This window comes from Xiphias gladius, chromosome 6 (assembly GCF_016859285.1).
Source record: "Xiphias gladius isolate SHS-SW01 ecotype Sanya breed wild chromosome 6, ASM1685928v1, whole genome shotgun sequence".
Classification (NCBI taxonomy): Eukaryota; Metazoa; Chordata; class Actinopteri; order Istiophoriformes; family Xiphiidae; genus Xiphias; species Xiphias gladius.
The window spans coordinates 31122212-31148832 of NC_053405.1; the positions used below are offsets into that span (position 1 = coordinate 31122212).

General features: G+C 39.5%; 1 protein-coding gene across 1 annotated transcript; it reads left to right on the top strand.

Moving 5' to 3' along the window:
- Window positions 1-251: 251 nt before the first annotated feature.
- Window positions 252-18710, top strand: LOC120790799 (desmoglein-2-like). The gene is made up of 15 exons (XM_040128661.1): window positions 252-296; window positions 3093-3221; window positions 3951-4106; window positions 4335-4476; window positions 5794-5954; window positions 6104-6238; window positions 6552-6737; window positions 10858-11246; window positions 11356-11498; window positions 11939-12160; window positions 12457-12699; window positions 16457-16587; window positions 16779-17078; window positions 17641-18569; window positions 18632-18710. Exons 1-15 carry the CDS (start codon window positions 252-254, stop codon window positions 18708-18710), a joined length of 3390 nt encoding a protein of 1129 aa, XP_039984595.1.
- The last annotated feature ends 7911 nt before the right edge of the window (window positions 18711-26621 follow it).

Genomic DNA, 26621 nt, shown 5'->3' on the forward strand with positions numbered 1-26621 from the left:
GTGCTTTCTCGTCTCTCTCCACTCTCTTGCCATCACATTCTGCAGGTATTTCTGCCTCTGGGCCTACAGAGTCTGGATATGTTACTGCAAACCACCTACTGCCCCCCTAATTAGTAGTTTTATTAATAGTCTCAATATTATTATACAACTTTATGTCGAACCTGTAAGCCTCCCTCTCGCCTCCATCAGCTCACAATCAGCCAGGAACTCTCATCTGGATTTTATCGGTTCACTTGATACGAAAAGCGGTCATGATTCATGTTTCTACACCTGTATTTTTGCTGTTACTGGTTATGGTGAGTACTGAAGAAGTTTCCTGTCTCTTTTACCTGCTGTGTTTTTCCACTGTTACAGTCTACAAACTTTCATATTCAGTTAATGTTGTTTCGTAGTCTATCAAGCTTCTATGGACGTCTCAACTCCAAACATAAAAGCTATAATCTTTTTAAAATATTGTTAACGGTTTAAATGGACACGTAGGTGATAAAACAAAATGTGAGATCAGAGGGCAGAGCGCCTGTTGACTACCTGTTATCCAAGCAGAAGCGACTGTGTTTCTGTTACCAGACTGACTTCAAAAATGTTACCAGATTACCTGTCCAAAACCTTCTTCAAATAGAACATTATGTTTAGCTGTGTTTACTCCTTGGCTTTATTACAAATACCTGGTTGCCATGGTAACACAGGTGTGAGCTTGGTGTCCTTATTACTTTTCCCATCATAACTTATGAGTCCTTCTTCACACGAGCTTGTCCATTTAAATCATCAGTCTTATTAAGGCAAGGCCTGTAAACCAGAATTTTATTTCTTATAAAAAATTTGTTGAAAGATGTAAGTTAATGCAAGCCTGTCACATAATTTTATTCCACTTTGATTGACTGTATACAGCTTTTTATGCTCACTTTCATTTTTCTTATTAAATTATGCTATTGTAATAATGAAATTTACTTACACCATCATAAAGGTTATATTAGGCCTCATCTTATGCATCCTATAAACAAAAGCAGTAACTAATCCATTAATACCTTGAAATAAAAGGTAAATTAAAAGAATGCCGGGTGCATGAGTAGTAGATCACTTGACAGAAAATGATTTAAAACTAATGATTTAATGATTAATATAAAGTATATTTGTGTTAGAAGCTTAATATGCTGACTCTGTGGCTCAGCATATCACCTTGAACTTTCTGAGGTTTTTCTATTTTATTCTTTGTTGTTTTTCAAGCATGTTTCATTTGGATTCAGCCACAAATTTTTACAAGCTACAATTCATACGCAAGTATTATTTTGCCAAACATTGTAATTTATCAGAAATTTAGTGTTTGATTTGAACCAGAAAATGTTAACACAGCAATTTTGTTGCACTAGGTGTTATGATTTCAGAATTAAACCAGCTCTGATTTGACTGACTGATTACATTCTTTTCTCCTTTTTCCTACTATACTGCTTTTTTGGTGTTGCCGGTTGATGACTTAAATCAAGACCTAATTCGGATTGAACAGCTGAGTGTTGTTTCATTTAGTATTCTTTTGTGTGTGAATATTGGAACTACACATTCAGAACAACATGAAATAATATATCAGTGAGTAATTATCCAAATGAGAAAAAGGATATCAACGACTATACTGATAATGTCTTGCATGAATAATTATTATAAATAGACCATGTTTGTATTTTGTGTGCTCAGTTTTTCATACATGCCACGTTCCTGGTGAGAAAGATTTTCTCCACACTACTTTGTCACCTGCTGCTCCTTTCCTAGGAAACTCAAAGTATATCATAGCTCCTCTGTTATTTTTACATACCCGTAGTGACATTTCCTAAGAGTGGCAGGGTATTGGCTTCTGTTCTGAACACAAACAGCTTCAAAGTACTTGACAGGTAATATAAAATTCAGTATGACTACTAAAACTTGTGACACAGGTAGATAAACATAGTCTATCAATTTGTTCATATCAAGGTCTCACTTGCTCCACTCTCCAGCAGGCTTCACTATTGGTTAAAGGGCTATATATTTACTCCAGGTAACTTCTATTTTTCCATCTACATGGCTTGACTACAGGACAACCAGTGCGAATAATAATGCTAATGAATAATGACTGAACAAGTCATTAAAGTTTGATGTTTTACCATCCTTGGGATTGACCTCTCCTTCTTCTCCCTTGACTGTTGGTATAATTGATTGCTTATGAAAAATACAAACAGCAGAATATACTGCATGGCAACACCAAAGACTGAGGCTGGAGACAGCAAAGTGTTTGATAAAATGGGTATTTTCAACATGTAGAAAACTATCATTGACTAGCCAAGCTGGCTGTATCAGCTCATGCAACTCTTCTCACACCGTTTGCTGACATCTCGCAGACTATTCCATGTTTATTCTGTTCTTGTTAGAACCTCACAGAACACTTCATAGTTTTCATTCATTTGAGTACATGGAGTTTTTTCATTTTCAGAATATAGCTCCATCTACTACTGGGTAGAGCTCTCATCAGGCAGAAGAACTCAAAACTCCTGTGTGGGTTTTGATTGCTAATCAACTAGTAAAATGAATAATATAAAAATATTGAAAATATAATGAAAGCTTAATCAGCTTAAACCATGTTGCATCTCTCACTATGTCTCTCTATTTTTATTAGATGATGGAAGTCTGTTCTTAAATCATATTGGTGTCGGCAAAGAAAATGCTTAAAGATTTACAAATGGATTAAAAATCACTAATATAGAAAAGAAATAATAAAGCTCCACAGATAGAGGCAATTTGGTACACCACATGCTACACAAACTGTGTTGGAAACCTTATAATTTGTTATTACTTAGTCATTTAGTACCCTAACCATTTTAGTTTGTGACCCTGAAAAGTGTAAATATAGTTTGTTGATAAAATGGAAACAAAACAAACAAACAAACAATACAAAAACAAAAAAAATAGAACATTTCAAAAGGTTGTCCAAGAATATGTAGAGTAGACCAGCGGATGGTTTTCCAAATTTCTCCCATTATGCAACCTTTAACAATATGAAGATGACTTTACAAGTGTAGAGCTTAGATTCATCTGCCAGGTTCATTGTAATTACACCTGTCGTATTCCAGCTCCAGGCTGTTGCTGTGGTGAGGGCCAACTCTGGAGACAATCTGGTCAGAAAAAGAAGAGAATGGATTCTCCCTCCAAAGTCTCTGAGGGAAAATGTAGACTACACTCAACATGAATCTATTGCCAGGGTGAGTCACAGATCTCTACGTACTACGTCTGAAACATAAATAACTGGCAGAAGCTAACAGGTAAAACAGTAGCCCAACACTATGAATAAAAATGTCTTCACTGTGCTGCAGAGAAATTGATTGTGGAATGTAATCTGGGTGAGGAGTCATTTTGGCCGATTATTTATTTTATTTTATTTTTTATTTATCGATCTTGACATTGATAATACAGGAAGCAAAAACATACAGTGAATTGTAGCAACAAGAATGTGATTGATTTTAAAGAGCAGGTTCTAAAAGGTGAACAGCAGAAACACAAACTTGTTAAAAACAGATAAACATACAGTCATAATAATAATGATAAAATAATTAGTCAGAAGAGCAGCTACTCCAATAGATCAATAAAAAAAATGCACTGCATAACAGTTTTCACCTTAGATTAAAAAGATGGCAAAATACTGTCTGCACTCCATATATATATCAAGTTACATGTTTACAAAAATGAAAACACAAACAATCAGTTCCACTAGTATGCAGTAGTATGTTTTACTACAATCTGGATGGCCAAATAATAAATAACCATCACCAGCCACTAGAGGGGGCCCCTGGAGACGGACAAAATGGGGACAGTCGTAGCCCAGATACGCATGGATCTGCAAGGTGCCTTGGTTTTATTTTTTAGTTTAGTATTTAAAAAATAAAATTTTTAGGGTGCAATGAAATGATCAGGTCTACTCCTTTGTGTTTCAGATTCGATCAGATAATGAAAATGAGGCAAATATCCACTACTCCCTGGAAGGCATTGGTGCAAGCCAATATCCCTTCCATGTGTTTGTGGTCGACCCTAAAAGTGGACACATTCGTGTGACCAAAGTGCTTGATAGAGAGCTGATCGATACGTACAATGTGAGTGATCCATTGTAGATTTTATCCTATTTTGCTGTACTATATGACCTTGATGTGACATTTCCTGTCTAAGATTCAGTAACTGCTGTTTTTCATATTTAATATTGAGACATCGGGGCAACTATTTGCTACACATCAATGTCATAGGCTTTTTATGCGTGCGAATATACATGCAAGGACAGAGGATAAAGATGACAAGAGTTGAGTGTTTATCTTCTGCTGTTTCAGCTGTCAGGTGTTGCTACGTATACTGATGGAAGGCATGCAGAGAAAAAAATCGACATACGAATAAAGGTTGTAGATGAGAATGACAATGCTCCAGTGTTTGGAGCCATCAAGCATGGGGAGGTGAATGAGCTCAGTCCTGCAGGTAAGTGTTTCTGCTTTTGTGTACAGTTCTCAAAAATCCTCATCCTTATATGTGATGACAAAGTAATCCAACATGGCTTCATTATGAATAAAGCAAAACACTGTCATTTTATATCTGCAAGATTTTCTGTTTTATTACCTCTTTCTACTAAGCTGTTTAAGGTCACAATAACCTTGTGTGTGTGCAGGGAAGGATACTGCTCCCCAAAAAGAAGATAGCAGTGAAATTTTAAATTGTCTTGATAGAAAAACCTAAGGTGCAAAGTTTAAAGTAGACAATATTTTCATGTTATCTACTGGTTCTCATCACTTTAATTACAAGAAAAAAACTAATTTTTAAAAATAACATTTCTCCCCAACGTAAGAGTGACAGAAATAAGTACACCCCCAGTATATGGACAATATACCTGTTTACTGTAGTTACTGAGAGGCTCAAGATTAAAAGCGAGTGCACATGGCCTACACAATGCTTTTCTCCAATTATGTGGAGCTAGACAGTATTAAATGCTGACCTAGTATTTATACCACATATTTGGAAATTTTAAAAGTGATGTGTTGTGCCTGTACCCTGGGCTGCATTCAACGTGTTTAAATTTGAAGTTGCAAGGGACATTTGTTTAAATGACCTTTGAACTAAATTATCTGTTGTGGGTGCAGTTTTTGGACAAATGATCAATTAGTCAGTGCTCTTTATGCATCCACATGTACCATTGTCAAAATGGGTTCTATTTTCTTATCGAAAACTGAATAATGACCAATTTTATTCTCTTTCTTCTGTCCTTCTTCATGTTTTGAAACAAAACACAATTCATAGATTCAAAATTTTAACATTGATGAAGGAGGGATTTTTGGGGTGTGGGGGTGCTAAAAAGTGCTTTAGCAAAGTCAGGGAGTGCCTTTTTATCTAGCTGAAAACTAAGTCTCTTAATTGTTCTCAGAGGGAATTCCCGTTGGACACATGAAAAAAGCTCAAAATTTACATAAGATCATAATGATATACTGCTCTAAAATGTTCATATAGTATAGGATAGATTTATAAATTGCTTCAACTTGTGAAAAAGGCAGCTAGCACCTTTGGTAAACAATTTTACATCACTTGAGTTGGGACAAGTTATCATACCGTATCAACATTAATGTCAAAGTGTTTTCTGAGCTCAGGTTGTCTGTTCCTTCTGACCTCAGAACATCAGCCAGGGTGAAATTAAATGCATTCAGTTTGCTGTTATCAGAGCACATCAGACTGAAGCTAGTAGGCTGTACCTACTGTGCATTAACCGTTCAGTTTAATGACAATTTCATTTAATTCTTTTTGATACAGAGACTTCAGTTATGAAAATCACTGCAACTGATGCAGATCAACCAGGGCATGAGAATTCTCAGATCGCCTATTCCATCATAGATCAGAATCCACCCGATGACATGTTCTACATTACCACTGGAGGGACCATCTATGTCAAAAGGCCTTCCCTGGACAGGGAGGTACATTGTTTTCTTTATTTTGAACATAGTCAGATTAGATGGTATGTGAGTCTGACTTTACATATAAAAACTTTTTCATTGGATAAAATCATGGTGGATGTTAGTGTTAAAAAGTGGTGAATACTTTAGTTTTCATTTTATAATTTCAGAAAGCAGATCACTACACACTGACTGTGAAAGGTCAAGACCTAAATGGCAAACCAGGGGGAAACAGTGGAACCAGCACTGTTACCATTAAGATCAAAGATATGAATGACAACCTTCCCACTCTGGAAAAAGAAGAGGTAGGTTTCTTTCTCACACTCTTCCTGGAGGGTATTCAGAGGTCTTTTGATGAGAAAAAGAAAATAACATATGGAAATTTGGATGTGCTTATTCAATTCAGTTTTATTTATATAGCACCAAATCATAAGATACATCATCTCAATGCACTTTACGTAGTAAGGTCAAGACCTCACCATATTATAGAGAGAAACCCAACAGTTCTCTCCCTGAGCATGTCATAGATGACATATTAAAATCTAAGAAACTCTAATCAACAAATGCTGCTGAAATGAACCATGTTACTTTCATCTCATGATGTGTTTCATTTTACAGTACGAGGGCAGCATTGAGGAAAACACACAGGGTGTAGTGGTGATGAGAATCAAAGCAGAGGACCTGGACCAGGAGGGCACAGACAACTGGGAAGCCGTGTTTGATATTGTTAAAGGCAATGAGGCTGGGTACTTCAGCATTAGAACAGACCCCAACACCAACGAAGGCATCCTAATGCTCAACAAGGTACTGCAGTTTTAATTTAAAAGAAATATATTAGAATCCTAATCAGAATAAGAAAAACTTTATTGATCCCCACAGGGAAATTGTTTTGCGACTATTGCACAACACGCAGGGAAATAGGAAGTAAATATAGGAAGTAAATAAGTAGAAAAGTAAAAAGGATTACAACATAGTAATTATAAAAATAAACGATAAGTGGATAGAAAAAATGTACAAATGCAAATGTACAAAAAGTAATATGCAAGGTACAATAATTTCTTGTCCAGTTGAAGTCTCTGATCATGAAGAAAGGACTTGGGTTGCATAGTCCAGAGTCTTGTGGTAACAGAGTGGAAGACGTCACTCGCAGGTGAACAACAACCAAGATGGCGTATGAGAAGTCCCTGCGAATGTAGTATGGACATAGCCCGACAGCTAATAGTTCAATGTGTGGGCTACAGAAACATTCCATCCTGTCCGTACGAACTGTGTGGAAGCTGTCAATGGTAGCAGTGAGATCCAGAGTATTTTCCTGAAGCCATATATCTGGTAAACACGCAACACTACACTTATGGAAGTCTCTCCAATCTCTCACTAGGGCTGTTAGCTCGTCCATTTTTTTTATTCAGTGATCTCACGTTACCCATAATAATAGCAGGGAGATACATCAGTCTCTGTTGTCTGGACTGAAAGTAATTCCACAATGAAAAACCAAGGTCAATTAGGAGGCCTAGCCAGCTTCATTACATGCATCTTCTAAGGGCGCACTTCAAAACGGTAGAATGTGCCATAAGCCCTGAAAGTGGAACTTTGCCTGCATGCTCATAAGCAAGGAAGATCAGGTCCACTAGACACTGCTTCAAAACAGGTCAGTTTAATGTGGTTCTCCCCTATGAGACAAAAAAGGATGTCTGTGGAGCAAAAGGCCCACATACCACCTGAGGGCTCTCACGGGGTACAGTCTGTAAAGCCTCTCCGCCACTGCAGAGAGGTGCAGAGAATGATGGAAAGCCTCCAGCACCAGAGGTCTGGAGACAAAATGCCTTGTCAATACTTTCGCCTGGGAGGCTGGGTTTAGTAGGAGGTGGACCACTCTATCCTTATCACCAAAAAGGAAGGCTGCTCTGTTCAAACAGACAAAGAACTCTGAGAACCACCTAAGGAGATGGCTGGCCTCTGTCCCAGACCCTTCAAATATTGAAGAGGTGGGCAAGAGGATGAGTTCCCAGGGACAGCCCATCACACTTGTCATGGGCAGTAGAAACTGCTGCCAAGTACCCTCATAGTTGATTCTGCCCAGCCCAGGGTAAAAAGAGATGTGGCAAGTCGAAGAGTCCTTTCAATTTGCACTACACCAATTTGTAAACAAAAGTAAAGAGATACTCTTCTGCCTGTTGGAATGGTGAGCCATATCTGCTCCACCATATGAAGGTGTAAGCGCCACTTGCCCGGGTGTGGACCCCCACTCGACAGCAGGTCTGCTGCTAAATTCTGGGACCCTGGGAGATAAAACATTCTCAGAGTGGCAGCATTGGACTGTGCTTACAAGAGAAGCTACCTCACTCTTGTATGCTGGATGAAGACTTCAGTACACTCAGATGTAGAACAATACAGCCATGATGGTGATTCTTATCAACACCTGTCTTCCCAATATAATAATGGAGAATATACAGGAGGATAAGTGCAGCATCCATGCATTTTGTGAAGGTGCATGGTGATACATAAGGCCAACTGGCAGGACATGGTACTTGAAGGTGCTCCAAAAGACGTTCTGTGATCTGGATTGATGGCAATGTGAAAATAGGCATCATGAAGGTCCAAGGCCATCAGGTCAGCAATGAAGTCTGCCATGCCTCGTTGAGGGTCCCTCAGCATAACCAAATATACTTCCCATTGTCAATTGTACCAGTGAATTACCCAGGACCCTGGCCTGAGTACTTGCAACCTGGATCACTGTGTCAACGACCTTTGACATTTCTGCCTCCTTACTAGATCTTCCACTACCTTCCAGAAAAGCACTGGTTTTCACCAGCCCGGAGACCACTGCTTCTGACTGGTTAGCGTTCACCACCAGACTATCAGTGGTAGAGCACTTCTTATTTGGGTGACTGGCAGCTCTCTTGCTAGTGGGTGTAGCCTCTGCCAACAGTGCAAAGATTAGTGCACTGATTAATGAGTGGGTCTTGTATATCTCAAATTTACAGAAGTATTCAGACCCTTAATTCAGTTCTTTGTTGTATAATTCAGTTCTTGGTAGCAATCACAGCTTTGAGTATTCTTGGGTAAGTCTCTACAAGCTCTGCATACCTGGATTGGGGCAGTTTATCCCATTCTTCTTGACAGATCCTCTCGGGCTCCATCAGATTGGATGGAAAGTGTCTGCGAACTGCCATCTTCAGGTCTCTCCACAGATGTTCTATTGGGTTTAAGTCTGGGTTTTGGCTGGGCCACTCAAGGATAGTCAGAGACTTGTCCTGAAGCCACTTCAACCTTGTCTTGGCTGTATGCTTCTGGTCATTGTCATGCTGACAGGTTAACCATCGCCCAAGTCTCAGGTCGTGTGCTCTCTGGAGCATGTTTTCTTCAAGGACCTCTCTGTACCTGACTGCATTCATTTTTTCCTGAATTCTGACCAGTGTACCTGTCCCTGCTGCTGAAAAGCACCCCCATAGCATGATGCTGCCACCACCATGCTTCACTGTAGGAATGGTATAGCCAGGTGATGAGTACTTTGCTCAGAGCTTTAGAAAAGTGGTTTTATACCCTTGCCCTGATCTATGCCTCGCCACAATTTTTACACGGAGGTCTACAGAGATTGGTTTTTGTCCTGACATACAGTGCCAATTTTGGGTGTATGCCGTTATAAACTATGGCCATTGAACTCAGTTTGAAAAAGTTTCATTTCATTTTGTCATTATGGGTTATTGAGTGTAGATTGATGGGCAAAAAATCACAGGAGAAAAAGAGAAGGGCAGAGCTAAAGCTAAAAGTCATAGCACTCCCTTTGTTGTGAAGTGCTTATATCTAAACTCAACATGCTGGTGCAGGGTTACCGCTCTGAATGTGATGAGAACACCTACCATCTGCAATCAAAACAAACAAGTTCACAGCTTGCTGAGGGGGTGCCATCAGGGCTAACAGCAATGAATCACAGAACCAACCAGTATAAGCTTTTGCATTCCAGGAGGGTAGAAGGAGGGTGAGTTTGTGGGTGTGCATCATACATATACTGTGCAGCAGGATACATCATATCCATAGGTGCTAATGTGAAGTTATGGTTACAGGTCAAACGGTCACAGGTTCTCTGAAATGACAAAATTTCATAGGGTGTTACAAAATATTTGTGAAAAGATCCACTTTCAAGCCTAGTAGCAGGCAATGCAAGCAGCCTCCTAGGACCTATGGACTTCAGGGCATGCCCCTTTACATTTTGGAACAAGAAATATGGGGAAACACATACACTGTTTCTTTTGGACTCTCATATTGATAAGTATTTATTTATTTTATGTCCAATAATTGCACAAAAATACAATGCAGAGATATCTCTTTTGTAGGCATCATTATTGTTTGTTTAAATTTTTTGTGGAAATGCATCATATAAGCCTGAATTAGATGAGGCATCTCTGAGATTTTAAATATTTTTAAGGGTGTCTGTAAGACATAAAAAGCCTCAGATGGCGAGTCACAGAATCAGGATCAACTCAAGGCTGCCCTCTCAGGTATCATTTTTGCCCAAACATAAGAGTGGATTTACTAAGCCCTATTAATTTTCAGTACATTTAAAGGGAATAGGTTTACAAATGACCCTTCAATTAGATGACCCAGGCTAAATTTAGAAAAAGGGTTTGTTTTTTTTTAATTGTAGCATAGGTTTATTGTGTTTTACCATGACAAAAACTTAACTATAACCTGAAGAAGTTTTATCATTATACCCATAACACATAACCGGAAACTGAAAAAAACCCTTTCATTTTATATGAATAATAGGTGTAAATGGCTCTTCCATGGCACATGACCTAAACATTATGGATGTACATAAAACCCTGCATTCTATCCCTAATTTTACTGGATTCTGTGAGCCTGTATTGACAAATACTGTGAATAATAATTTGAGTTTCTTCTGTCTGTGTGTGTTATTTCACAGGCTGTGGATTTTGAGGATGTGAAGGATCTTGAACTGGGACTAGTTGTGAGAAACAAGGCTCCAGGAGCTGGTATCGGTTTCGGAGGGGGAGCAGATGGAACGGGGGGGGGGGGTGCAAGTGGTGCAAGTGGTGCAAGTGGTGCAAGTGGTGCAAGTGGTGCAAGTGGTGCAAGTGGTGCACCTGGAGGATCATCATGGCAGAATGGGACAACATTTAAAACCTATCCGATCAAAATCAATGTGAAGAACCAGCCTGAGGGGCCACATTTTGACCCGAAAGTGAAAGCTATTCCCATCTCAGAGGGAGGCCACTCCATCAACATTAAAGACATTATTGCCTGCTATGCTGCAATAGATGGAGACACTGGGAAACCAGCTGAGAATGTCAGGTCAGTGCACACAAACAAAGACACATGAAAGCCTACAGTTAAAAAAACAATGTCAGCTTCATTTTCTACACTCAATAATAATAACTGACACAGTGTATTTATTCTGTAGGTATGCCAAGGGCTCAGACCCTGACAACTGGCTAAGCATCGACCCAAAGACAGCTGAGATCAAACTGAACAAGATGCCTGACAGAGAATCTCCATTCCTGGTTAATGGGACATATATTGCTAAAGTAGTCTGCATTACAGAAGGTACACTCTTCCAATATACTGTATATCTGCTCCAGCTCCAGATGTTTTACATGTAAGACTAATGTCCAAAATGGGAGGAGTCATCCCCTGCAGGGTAAGACTACACTTCGCTTAGGCAGTGCGAACTGAAATTTGCGCTCACCTGAAGGCTGTATGACTTCCCTACCTGAAAACCTGAACATTGCTAGGTAGTTGTAGCTAACATCTGTACAGGTGGGGGACTGCCTGTCTGTGAGTCCAGAATTGAAATTCACATAAATAAAGGAGACAAAATGCTTTAACTTCAATTTGAACACACCACAGGGCAACCAGTTGTGTACACCTGTTGTCAAGCAGCAGGGAGAGTGAAGTGTTTGTTTTTGAACTTGTCTCTGAAGAATGGAAAGATAAATTAAGTAAATGCAGAATGAGCTGTTCTTATTTGTGTTTTTCTAATATAGACATGCCCGCTAAAACAGCCACCGGCACCATAGCCATCCAGGTGGAGGATTTTAATGACCACTGCCCCACCCTGACCAGTAATATCCAGACTATGTGTACCCTGGATGATGCTGTTATTGTGAACGCTAAAGATGAGGATGCATTCCCTAACGGACCTCCCTTTGACTTTGTCATTGTCCCAGAAGGCACTGAGGGCAAGTGGCAGGTGGAATATCTCAATGGTGAGGAGAATATTGCTGCCAATTATTTAAAAGTGATTTTATATAGATATTAGAAATGGTTCATGATTTTTTGTCTGCCATAGATTTGTGTTTTGTTTTTTGGTATGCATTTTTTTTTTTTTTACAACTAGGGGTTGCAAAAATGAGAAATTCTACATGAGTTGGTTTGAGCTTCATAAATAACAGGTTATGACCCAAATAATAGCACTAAGTTTTTTTTTTCTAGGATGGCTGACACGCATTTTAGACCTGTGGACTTGTTACCTTTTTTCATATGTTTGTCTTGTTGCTGACAGATACTGCAGCTATCCTGAGGGCCCAGGAGTCCCTGTGGCCTGATTTCTATATGGTGGAATTTGTGGTGAGGGACAAGCAGGGAGAGGCCTGTCCAGAACCACAGAAAGTGAGAGTCCATGTTTGTACCTGTGAGGATGGAGTGATATGTGGAAAACAAGGTGCCAATGGTCAGCCCAGCAAAGGAGGAGAGTTAGGATCTGCCGGCATTGGACTGCTATTCCTTGCCCTGTTGCTGTTAGCACGTAAGTATGATGTAATGCTCATTCTGATGAAGGATCGTGTGATCAATAAAGCTGGATAAAAAAATTAATTTTCCAATTAATCACGATTTTTATTTGACAGGCCAATATCGATTCATAAAATCCCAATATTTCTCATTGTATTTGCAACTTTTCTCAGAAACATTTACATCTGCGCTAAATCTTATGTATATGCAGTGGTTACTTGTTCTTGTAAGTGGTTCAGTTAGGTCTGCATGAGGAGTAAAATGTTTAGTTTGTGAAAGTCAAGGTATTAGAATGTGCACAAACAGGTTATTGTAACTGAAAAACTAACATAGATGATAGCTGGCTATAGGAGCCGCCTTGAGTCACAAAAGTCCTGTAAATTGTGCCGTGAATAATTATGGTCTATGTGGATCCACCACAGTTTATGCAACTGTGGTGACTCAGGATTGTTACCTGACTCTGGGTGTCTCATAGCAGCTCTAGAAATTGCATCTGCAAGAAGGATAGATTGAAAAAAATACTCAGCGTGCTGATCTAAGCTCCATTTGTGTTTGTTGGAGAGATATTATCTCTGGGTACAAGATGTGAGGCATTGGAGATCGACTGAACAGTGTGTGGATTTTACTTTATACAGTCTATACCTACAAGGGAGCGAACACCAGCAAACAGCTGTGTGCAGGTATCAGGCTGATGTTTTGTCAATACAAACTGTGCAAATGAATTACTGAGCAAACTTTCAGGTTCTGTCCTGTCTGTGCTGACAGTGATCATTAAAGTGTATGAGCTGTACTTAACTGAAGTGTCTGCTACTGTCAGTCAGTTTGTAGTTTTACGGGAAAGCATTTATTTTTTAAATATACCTTATGATGACACACTTGTAAGTGGTGCAGGTTTTTTATTATTCTTGCTCCACTATTTTGCACATGTATGCCTAAAAATATAGATGTGTCATGTTGTAGTTGTTTTGTATTTGCCAACAAAAATAAAATTTTGGTCCACAGTTTTATACCTGGGAAATGTGTTTACAGTTTAGCCGATAATTTACACTTTGCACAGTTTTATATTCAAGGATAAAATAGTTTAAGTTCAGCTGCACTCTATGATGATGTTAAACTAGTGCACAGAGCTCTGGCACAGCAGCAGAACTTTCCAAATAAAATGTATCATTCAGACTTCTAGAAAAAGAAATACAACATAAACTAAGGAATAAGCCATTGTTAAAATTTAAAATAATTCACTGGCAGACACCCACTCTCTGCAGCAAGCAATCCACGACACAAACTCCTTTTTTCTGATCTTTTTTGGACATCCAAAGCGACTACAACACAAACTCAACGCCAATGGAAAATTTTTCCAGTACACCAAACACTAAACTGAGAGAACCAATAGTAGAAAACCAGCCACCAAAAGACTCCACACGTGCTTGGTTTAGAATCACTGGAGTTCTCTGACACTGAGCTCATTATCATAATGCTAATAGAGGACAAACTAAAACCAATTGAATGCTTGAGCAAGTTAGATTTTCTGGAGACACTTCGGGCTGAGGTTTCTGAGTTAAAAGATATGATTCTCAGGTATAAAACAGAAAATGACTAACTTGAAGGAAATGTCACTAACCTACGTAAAGGGGAAAAAAAGAAACTGAGGGAAACTAGCTCCTAATGGGAGCAGCCAAAAGAAGAGGAAGAATGTGGAAAAAGATGATTATGATGGTAGTTTTGTAAGAACAATGATGATGATGTCAATAGTGCTATTGTTGCTATCATTATTATTATTAATATTTTTAGTTATAATTAGTTTAATCACTTTAGTTCACTTTCCTTTTTCTCTTCTCTTTTATTATGACAGCCCCATCACTCTCAATATGGAATTATCATATTATTGTTATTATTATTATTATTATTATTATTATTATTATTATTATTATTATTATTATTATTATTATTATTATTATTATGCTTACTTTTATGTTTGATTACCTAATGGTTCCCTTCATGAAGTATCCACCTCAATCTTAAATCCTAAACACAAATCATCACTCTACTGGGTAATCCAAGAAACATCCACACCTACCTTCCCTTATGTAGCTCAACCGCCCTTTCCCCCAGATTTACACACCAAATTTCTGCTGCCATTCACTTAAGCACAAAATGCAGTCCAGACCTCTCATGTCACTATGACACATATTCACACATTGTACAGTATACAACAAAATGGACTACATCCCTTTGCAACATCACAATGTTAAATCATTCAAAATGCAACAAAAGTCAGTTTACATGTGATCACTGCAACAAAAGTGAGTACACCTGTGATTTCAAATTAAGGTTAATTGCATAATAAGGTTATAAAATAATTTGTGAACCCCATAGTTTCCTCAGTTTTGGCCTGGGTTGTGTCTATTGCAACATGGCTTCACATGGTAAAGAACTGCCTGAACAACCAAGAATCCAGATTGTGAGACTTCATAAAGATGGGACAGGGTACAGCAATTGTTAGGAGGTATAGGAAGAGCTGAACTACCATAACAGAAGGGACAGTGCTACTAATTTGGCACAAGGAGAATCTGTTGAAATTGGTGTTTCAGTGACTGATCAGACAGTGCAAAGCGCATTGTATGACTATGTTAAAAACCTAGCAAAAATTTGTTTAAGCGCATTCAATTTGAGCAGATTCAATACAAAATCCTCCGCAGATTACACCAAACCCAACATAAACTACATCTTGTATGGAACTCAGCAACTCAAACCATAGCTTTAACTCTAATCAAAGAGACAACCACATCCACACTCTCTGAGGTCAGCAAGAGGCTCTCCCACACCCTTGACTTCAGCATTCCAATGCACACTATGGGATCTTGGTGGGGCCTCAATTTGAATTTTATTTTATTATTATTATTATTTTTTTTTTCTTTCCTGAATCCTAACTGAGGAGACCTTACACATGTCTCATATGCTAAGACACAAACACAGATACACATATCAGATCATAGCACATCAATTTAATGCACTTGTACATACACTCTCTGCACTACATCCTAACCCAGCATTTTTGTAATCTGTTTATTCATTATTATTATTATTATTATTATTTCAAACTTTTGTATGGTTTGTATTGATAAGCTGTCTGTACACTGAAAAAGTTGAATTAAAATTACACTGTCTTACAGACAAACTGCAAACAAACACCACCATTCAAAATTTTAGCTAAACTAAGATTCTAAGTTTCCGTCCAGATTCTTATATGGGCCTAAATAAAACCAAACACATCCCTAAACCATCTCTAACCTAGCTCAACGATGAACATATCTGTCACTCCACTATAACTCCAAAACTACACATACCGGTTTCTGTGGACAAATGCCAAAATTTACAATAACTGCTCCACAGTAAATCACAGTAAAAAGGAACCAGTAGTAATCAGATAACATTCTCTCACATCCCTGTTTTTTTACAGGAATTTTTAGAGATTTCTTCTAACTTTAATATGTGATTGTTGATGTGGCAGTAGGCAAATCTGGCAACACATTTAACAGGCTCTTTTTCCGGTTTTCAAACGAACAAATTGTTCACGCCAAACAATGTGTTGTCAGTGCACGTCTTTACCTGCACTGATGGCCTATTACAAGACCTCATTATAACCTCATTATATTGTGCCAGGCAAACTGAAAATGCACCTCTTTTTTTGGAGGACCTGAGAGAACCACTGCAGTCCTCATGCCACACTTTGGGAGCCATTTAGTTAGACTAAGACTTTGTTGTTGTTTTTACAGTCATTCCTTTGTTGCTGCTCTTCTGCCAATTTGGGAGGGCTGGGGGTCTGCCAGGGGGATTTACTGAGATGCCTTTTGACACCAAATCAGAGCTCATTAACTACCACACTGAGGGCCAGGGAGAGAATACGGTAAGACCAACATATTTACCTTTTAAACACATGACCTTGACTGGCAAGGACAGGAATCATAATATATAGACACCGGTCACTTGCTATTTAGAGGATGTTTGCTTGATACCTGCATTAAGTGATTTTTGGACACTAGGCAACAGAAAAACTTCTGAATCTGTTTTAATATTTGGATCCTTGGCCTATTATAGGAAGTGCCACTGCTGAACATGCCAACACAAATGGATGGAGATATAGTGAATGTGGGTATTGGCATGGCTAGCAAAACTTCAGCAATGGCGCAGTCAGTCACTTCCATGGATGGGATGAACAGGACCATCTATCCAGGAGGGTTTGCAAGTGACCTCAGGAATGGAACATGGGGGATGATGAACCAGCTGCACGGCAGTGGCTTCTACTCTGAGTTTGAAAGCAGAGAATCAGGAGGAGGGGAAGGAATTTATGACAGCATGGCTCTGCCAGACAACTTCCTGGGACAGTACTACACTCAGGTTAAGGAATCAATTAAATATTTCTACCTGTTATTTTCTGTAACCCAGAGTAGGCAATAGTTGTCTTGTAAATAATGATGGGGAAAACAGATACAGATAGAAAGGCTCAACTTCAAATTTCTTTGTCTGACAGTTATACAAAAAAATCACTCTATGTGCTTATCTTTGTCCTGACACTTAAAGCAAAGGGTTTTTTAAGTTTGACCTTAACTTTCAAGAACCTATTTTAAATTGCCCTTTAAGCTAATTAACTCATTTTGTGTTAATGGACAAACCAACGGTTTATGAACACAAACTTCAAAATCTTTGAAGAACATGTTGTTGGGCACCACTCTTGTTTTACTATAAGACTTTGTTATGTGAACATACATGTTCCTGGGGTTTCTACTGACTAATAATGAGACTTTTTAATTATAGTTTAATTTTTCTAATTTGGGAGATATCACCTCATTCATTAAAATTCAATTTAAAAAACAATTTCTATCATGAATGCCAAAAATATCACTATGCTCACTCAACAAAAACCTTGGTAATAATTTCTCTTTTTTTTTCTTTTCAACAGAAGATGGCCATTGGAAATGAGAACCTTGGAGTAAAGGACAGCTTGTTGGTTTATGACTGTGAGGGTCATGGCTCTTCTACTAGCTCAGTGGGCTGCTGCAGTCTCCAGGAGTCTGACAACAACCTGCAATTCCTCAATGACCTCGGACCAAAGTTTAAGACCCTGGCTGACGTGTGCGTGGGCAAGACACTCCCAACTGAAGTCAAACAAGCGTTCTTTCCTCTGCCCAGTGCCTCCATCAACACTCAGACCTCAGTATCAAGTTTGGTTACTGCCCCACAGCTATCCGCTCCACGCAAGCTGCAACCAACCATCCCCAAAAGGGAGCAGACTGTGGTAAGGGAGACATCTGAACATTCTCAGAACGTGAAGAAAAGCACGGCCATGGTGACAGGAGGGATGGCAAATCAAGGCCAGATTCACCTGCTACAACAGCAGCAGCCTGTGTACTACACCACCACCCCTGTGCTGCAGCCAGTGCACTATGTAGTCCAGCCACAGGTTCAGAACACCATGCTGCTGGCTGAGGCACCGGCCACCAAACTGCAGGGCATGGTACTGGTTAACAGCACCCAGACTGGACCTGCCCAAGGTGTGGTTGTTCAGGGGCAGACAGTGGTGTCTAGTGGGGAATCTCAGCACCCCAGCATGGTGCTGGTTGAGAGGAGCGGGGTCCAGGGAGACAGTAACAACCTGATCCATACTGGAAACCTCTCTGGCTCCCAAATCATGATGGTTGTGGAGAGCAAGGTCCCTCCAGGGTCAATGAAAGCGCTGAAAGGAAGCCAGACCTGCTTCGCTCAGGGAGGTACCCTACAGCCAGGAGGGCGTTCGGGATCTCAGAGAGTCCTGGTGGTCGGAGGGCCAACAAGCAGTGGAGGGCAGCTGATTCAGGAGGTGGGAGGTCTGTCCAAAAAGACTGACGTCTCTGGTTCTCAGAGAGTCCTCTAAGCAAGGGCAGCACTTCCACTGGCTCTCACAGCAGTGTGGTGGATTCCTCTACCACCACTATGAGCATACCCCCCAACTACTGCAAGGCAGTGGAGCAGAAGACCAGTGAAATTCACTGAATGAGAGACTGTTCCACTGGCCCGGCCCAGGTGGTGATAGGATGCTTGTGAAACTCGACTAAAGCAAGACAGCTAATGAGGAGATGGCAGGTTCCCCAAACTCATGCCTTTAAATTTGACAGTACAATTCAAAGGTGTGGAGGTGACCCATAGAGGAGGCAACATTACAGTACCTGGTCAATAAACAACAAAATTTAATAATGACAGTAATAACAAGCCGGACCAGTGAAATTGCCCCAGCTGACCTAAAGACGTGAGAAATTAATGGAAAAACCGACGTAAAGTGTTCAGATGGGTTGAGATCTGGTGACTGCGAAGGTCATAGCATGATTTACAGCATCTTCAAACACATCAAACCATTCAGTGACCCCTCATGCCCTATGAATGTACGCATTGTCATCCTGGAAGTGAAAACTCCCGTCAGGAAGGAAATGTTTCATCATAGGATCATCATACGCCACACATGCACTCACCCACTTGTGAATATGGTGAAGGATGAATCATCTGACCATATAGCTTTTTTCCACATCTCTGTAGACCAGTGCTTACGGTTTTTGCACCACTTAACTCTCAAATGTGCATTCATTTTTGTAATGAGGGGTTTATGCACTGCAAGCCTACTGTAATATCCCTGTAATTGTTGATGGAATGTTCTTACTGCCACAGTCTGATCACATCCTGCATTGATATTCTCAGTCACCAGAGGAAAAGTTGCTCTTCTGTTTATCCTGTCTTTCCCATAGGTCTAAATGCAGATGTCACTTTAGTCCCTCTTCATATTGAAACACTAGCCATATGAGCTGTCTTTGTCACTGAAGCTCCTGCCATTGTAACCTCAACAATGAGCCCTCTTTCAAATCATTTAGATATTTTCCTCCTGCCATCTTGATACAAAATCAACTAGGCCTGCTCAGCATTTTTATACATGTCACAGTGCATGATTGGATGTTAATAGCTTAATTGTACCAAGTAGTGCACCTGTGTGGAAACATCTGCATTTGTTTTGTTTCTCCACTCATTTATTATTTGTATCTAGTGACTTTACCCTGCTCCATGTCTCTACTGCTATGGCCTGCAGCATAAAGCACTGAAGCACAGCAGCATAAAGCACTGAAGCACAGCTATCCCCCCCATACTATTTTTAATCTTTTTTTAACTTTTGCCTTCTCATTGTTCACCTTTTCTGCAGTGACACAGAATGTACACACAGAATTATGTTTTGTATAAAATTAGTATTTATCCATGGACTAATGAAATTGCATGTTCATGTCATAATGTTATGTTTTAGCTTGTCTGTTGATTGTTGTGTTGTTCTATATCTTATATGGTTATATGCCATCCGTTTGTTTTCTGATTTGTACCAATAAAAAAAGAATGAATGTAAATCTTGAATCTTTTGGTTTTTACAAAACTTAAATGATAATTCTATATTATACCGTATTCCTACCCTTACTCTAAGTAAAGGATGTTTTCAATGTACTAGTTGGGTGTGCTCTGAGTGTATCAACTTGGAAAACACTGAAAAGTCTTTGGGAGCTGCTGAGAGTGAGCAGTGGTAGAATATAACCAAGGACTTTTCTCAAGTGCTGTAATTGAGTACAGTTTTTACTTTCTTGTGTATTTTCATTTTATGTTACTTTACAATCATTCTCTACTACATTTTGGAGAGCATTGTAGATTATGAATGTTCATTTATTAAGTTATAGTAAAATATCATGAATTGTTACAGATTATGTACTCATCATATTATCTTCATCTACATCAGCTACATTATTGTTTGCTGCTTTCATGTTAAGGTATCTTAAGGTATGTTAAGGTAATATTAATCCAACACATAGCAAATATAAATAAATAAAAAAACATAAAACACTCCTTGAATGCAAGACATGTGTTCGTCAGAGTATATTTGCAATATGATTGTATCACTTATCTTAAGTAAAGGGTCTGACTTTAACCAACAATGGCTGTGAGTCTGAATTATTTGGTAAAGGTGACATAAAACCACCACCAATCAAAGGACCTTAAAGCTTACTCAGCTATAAGTGTTAAATTTCATTCTGGCTCTATGAGTGACCCTTTCTTATTTGTGTCTTTATCAAAATTAATATATACAGTGTATATCTATATCTAGATATATATATATATATATATATATATGTATACATACAAATATTTACTTGTTTTAATGTTTTGACTGTTTGACTGATGTATATTGTTGGATTGGCACCTTTCTTAAGTAAGGAAGTTCGCTTCCAATGAATGGTTTCTGTAACAGCAAACCGTCATTGGACAGTGCTAATCATTTAAGAATTGTCGGCGCATTCATTGATTTTGGAAGAGAGTCCAGGAGATGAGTTATTTCTCATTTTAACAATTTATTACAAACCAGAGAATCAAATTGAACATGTACATGTACATGGACCTTTTCTATTCAGAAAACCACAGTCTGCAAGCAGGTAGCTGTAGTCAACTTTCTAGAAAAAAGGGTCTGACTTAGCGCTACACAGGTTTTTCAAAGGGAATGTGCATCTATCTGATTGGTCAAGAACGTTGGGGAGGCGCTGTGGCTTAGACTTAGTGCTCCCTTGGCTGGCGGATAAGTTGGTCCCTCCTTTCTTCCACAGGCTTCCACCAGTCACGAGAGACAGTGCCCTAAACAGGAAGAAACCCTGCACTCCCTCACTTGTAGCTCGTTCTGAATGTTTTGTTTTTGTCTTATCCATCTCACATGACCCAGTATGAGTGTAGTGCAAAATATTGTTGTATATGATTTTTTCCGTATCTATCTCTTTGCACAGCAGAAAGAGTTCTTACATGAGTAATCAGATATTGCTTTTATGTTTGTGGCATGGTGTCCATCAACTGTCCTCATTCAGATATCGCCAAGGGAATGGCCAGTTTTCATAAGCCAATGCCTTTCTACGTACATACAATAAACTTTATGAATCCAACACAAAAAACTAATAACGGCTGAATTAACTATTACAAGTTCATTTTACGCTGTATACCATTTGATGTACTGAGAACAGCCAATGAATTACTTTGATACTGAAGAAATCTTAAAAACCAGAGGATTCTCAGTCAAGTTCTGAAGCATTGTCACTCCTGTCAGTACACAGTGAATTACGTGTTGCAAAACGAGCCACGTTTTTTAGTTTCCAAAATACTTTGTTGAAAAGAAAAATACATATGTTGATTTTGAACATCAACATAATGTATATCTCCAGCAGAGATATACATTAAGGTCCATAAGTATTTGGACATTGACACAATTTTGGTAATTTTGCCTCTGTACACCACCACATTGAATTTGAAATTAAGCCTTCAAAGTGTGATTGGAGTGGAGGCTTTCAGCTTTAAGACATTTCACAATAACTGACAGCCCAAAAAACGAAACAGCAAACTTTCCTGATTATTTTGAATTACAGCTTTTCATAAAACCTCACAGTCAATGCTTGAGTACTTAGTTTGACTTTTTCTTAATATAAAAAAAGGGATACATTTTATTGTTACTCTTTGCATTTAAAGTTGACCCATTTTTTGCCTCATCCTTTTTGATGGTTATCCTTACCATAAAGCTAGAACTGTTTTGGTGTAACTCCATCGTTACAGCTTTTGGATTGACAAATACATTTTATATTTCCTTTTTAATGCACTTAAAGTTGACTAATTTTTCCCAACAACCTTGGTAGTCATCTTTGCCATAAATCTATGAGTGTCTTGGTGGAATTCCAGGGTTACAACTTTCGGATTGATGGAGCAGGGTGTCCCTAGGTCTATGCCCCTCACTTTCTACCTGGTCCCTATCAAGGAGTACCACTTCCCCGGGACCAGCTTGGCAACCTATCTCAGTGTGCATTTCAAGGGGAGAATTTGGGGTACTTGGACAAACGGGCATTCTCAGGAGCAGCTAGGCCATCAAATAGGAACACACTGGGCAAAGGCTGACTTTGAGTGGGGTCACAGGAAGTAGGAATATTAAGGGTATGGTGGCAAGCCAAATTAAGATGGTTGCCTTACAGCTTGGGGAAGAGGCTTAATTGTTCTTAACTGTTGTCCTAGTGCGAGGAGAACAGCAGGCTTTAACATAGGCTCAGAGCATTCTTAACTTTGCCCTGGGATCTCGGGCTCCAACAGAAGTCAATAGAGTCGAATGTTATTGTGATGCCGTGTCCTGGTAGGTCTCTCTTTGCCCTCTAGGTGGACAATGTAAACTGTTTGGTCTGGCTTTAGTTGAGACAAAACACAACTGGTGAACGAACCCATCTCGGGCTATCGTACCCCGAGCTTTCCTCTGGGAGTTCCTCAGCAACAACTGTTGCCCTGGTGGAAGAGGCAGGTCCCTTTGCCACCCAAGTTAGGCAGTGTCCATAAGTATTTATAATGATGGTCTCCTTCATTTGCATCGACACCTCGTTGGACCACATATTGATGAACAGCTAACAAATGCAAATTCAACACTAGGAATCAACTCCAGACCTTTTATCTGCTTAATTTACCATGAAATATCGGGCAAACAGGCCACACCTGACCATGAAACTGATCAATTGTCTTTTAGCCTTTGAAAATGAGGGACTATGTATAAAATTGGCTGTAGTTTTCTAAACGGTTGATGGATATTTTGGTTAAAGCTCTTGAATTAAAGCTGAAAGCCTACACTTGAATCACATCTTGATGGCTTAATTTTAAATTCAATTCAATGTGGTGGTGTACAGAGGCAAAATTACCAAAATTGTGTCAATGTCCAAATACTTATGGACCTAAATGTATATCTCTGCTGGTCTCTGGCTTTTTGGTGCATTGTATTCTCCTTAGCCCACTTGTAGGATTCCAGCAAGGTACGATGGTTTTTATTGATCTATTCTTCCAACACTTCCGTGTGTTGTGGGGCCAAACACCAATGAATCAAGACCCATGTGAGGCTGGCATGCCTCCCTAACCCAACAAAGTGGGGAGTCATTACTGTAGTAGCATGAACAGAGGCCCGCCTGCACCAGTGCAGGAAGCTTAATGTAGATCCAAGCAATCCCAACAGGGTTTGGTTAAAAGATTCACATGACTTAGGGTGGTACGGATTGATACAACTTTTTACAAAGCCATAGTTCTCAAACAGACGATGAACGAGTTTGGTCCCAGGTAGATACTGCCAATGTATAATGGGAAAACAACTCAGTGATGACAAGAATATAAGGGAATTGGTTAGTGGTCCACTATTTTGAATGGATAACCTGTTTTAATAGATCGAAGCGGACTCTGGTCCTGCTTTTCTCAACAAACATGTAGGACATTGCACAGTTCTTTACATTCTTGACCATACCAGGCCAATAGAATCTCCTTCAAAGGACAGTGAAGGCTTTTCCCATGCCAGCATGATCCAAGGCTTGATGATACTCTCTCCATACAACCTGGGCATGAAAGTTTGGAAGTACAAGCTGTCCACACTACATCCCTGTATCTGGTGCATGCACCTGCAAAATCATGACCCCATTTATCAACCATAGGCTGTCCCACTCCTGCAGTAATTTCCACATTCTTGGCGGGAGAGTACAGACCCTCATGTTGCATTTGTCTGCCCCCCATCTAAAGCTGTTCCTCGGGTATCAAAACTAGGGCCCTACAGTGTTCGTTTGGTGGGCTTCTGGCATGCGAGACAGAGAATCAGCATTGTCATTACTCAAATCAGGGAGATAATTGATGTCATATGTATAGTAAGCTAACTGGGCTGCCCACCGTCGTTCAGTGCCTTCCAATTTGGCCCTGTCCAATATGTACCAAGGGGTTAGTAACAGTATCTGTAAATGTTGCACCCCAGATAGACGGTAAATTTTTCAGTTGTCTCAGCCACTTGAGCCCAAGAAGTCAACATGGACTTGAAAGGGTTGAGTGAAGACTGCAAACACTAGGAAGTGTGCACTAATGCCTGTTTGAAGTGATCTAAAGCATTCTGGCACTCAGGGGACCTTTTAACCACTGCCCTTGATGCCTTGCAAATTTCTATGTAGAGGGGTAGCAATCTTTGAGAATCTGAGGATAAACCTCTGGTTATATCCCTCAAACCTAGAAATTGTAACATCTGTTTAGAGATGCTAGGAACAAGCTGCTCACTAACAGAATAGGTCTACTTGGCATTGAAGGAACGGGCACTTCATGGGTTGTAGTTTGAGTCCATATTCTTGGAGACATTGAAACATTTGTTTCAGATGCTGTTGGTGGGTATTTAAGTCTGCTGAATATTAGCTCATCAAAATAAATGAGCAAATACTAATTTACCTTGTTATTCAGGTCCCGTATTGACAGGGCATTGACAGTGTAGAGGCTTCACAGGGCTCCACGAGAAAAGGCAGAAACAATATCCTTTCCTAACCACTTTTCCTTGACCCCTACAGAAAATGTCATGAGGTTAAGGAAAGATGTGAAGGAAAATTCATGAGGACTTAAGAAAAGACAAGCACGGTACTAAGAGAATCAGACTGCCCTAAGCTATGTAATTATGTGACAGCGGATATTATTGACATGGGTCTGCCATGGTGAAACTACAATGTTCTGAAGATGGACTACAAAACGCCTCATCGATACTTTGCCCTGTATGTGCTAACCTTGTTGTTCAGGCTATATGAACATGGACAACCCAGTGAAAAATATTACTTTGTTACCAAGGTTGGAATTGTAATAGAAAAGGAATATAGGCTACCAGTCACAAAGGAGAATTGAAATGGTTATCACATTGAGAATGGTTGCTCATGCCCAACCTCCTGTCCACTCATATTTCTTGTCATGAATCCCATTTAGTATGACTGTATGAAAATAGGTGTTAAATTTATGAAAATTAGTTATGAGAACAATAAGAACAAATAGTACTGGCTGTATGGTTGATGCTTTAACAGTGTAATAAAACCTTTTATATTTTAATAATTGGACATGATTGTTCATAGGCATTATAAATTTTGTTGTAATAAAATCATAACTAAATTTAAACACTGATAATTCTGTGGTTGAATTAAAATGCCAAAATTTTAAACAAGTACAGTCTATGCTGGCTGCAACTGTCATGAGAGTCAATATGAGTTATAGTTGCCGGGCCTGCCTTAGGGGTAAGGAGATTGGGTGAATGTTATAATTACATACCCTAAAAGGAACCTTACTACCTTGAACATGGGTCAGTGTCTAGGCAGTGTGCCCGTCAGTGTCCTCAATGCTAGACTCGACAGAAGGGTTCTCCAAAAGGACAGAACAGGTCACGGTTTGTAATGATGGACACACAAGCCCTCACAATTATTTATGATGTAGTAGGTACCTACGCAGGACTTTGACAGGGAAGCTTTATGGTGTCCTGGGGTGGATCTTCAGGATGTTGTTGCAAAAGCTTCTGCAGACTGAAAAAGCTTTAGCCCATGTTTTCTTAGTGGCTCTATGCCAGACAGAAATTATGGATGCAACTCCTTGGTGACTCCTACTGGAAAAAGAGCCCAGCTGTGGCTCATACAGTCATCTTTATCTATCAACCACCCCTTCCCAGTTACTTCAATACTTCCAGTCTGACAATCCAGGACTACAGTACCCTACACATGAGAATTTAAGTTTACTGGCTGCTTTAATCATGAGCCAAAAAGGTCTTGGTTCTGTCTCGCATCTGGGTATCTTTGAAACATTGTTGAAAGAGAGAGTGGATAAGAAGTTATTTGTGAACCTGTTTCCAAAATAAATGGGACTTCAACCATCATTTTCAGATGGGTGGAACAAAGAAGGGCTTGTGAGGGACATCCCACACAGCACTGGTCACTCACCCTGCAGTGGCAGTGGACATCAGAAACCCATCGTGTTGGTATGCTGTCATGGACAATAGTGCAGAATATGTCCACCCTCGGCATAGTCCAGACAAATGAGCGCCTTTGCCCATTTCATTTATACAGC

Bases quoted from the DNA above. Each gene is read 5' to 3' on its own strand.
- LOC120790799 (XM_040128661.1), top strand. From the start codon at position 252: ATGATTCATGTTTCTACACCTGTATTTTTGCTGTTACTGGTTATG. The intron at 16,588-16,778 runs GTAAGACCAACA...GGCCTATTATAG, and splicing joins AGGGCCAGGGAGAGAATACG to GAAGTGCCACTGCTGAACAT. The intron at 17,079-17,640 runs GTTAAGGAATCA...TCTTTTCAACAG, and splicing joins TGGGACAGTACTACACTCAG to AAGATGGCCATTGGAAATGA.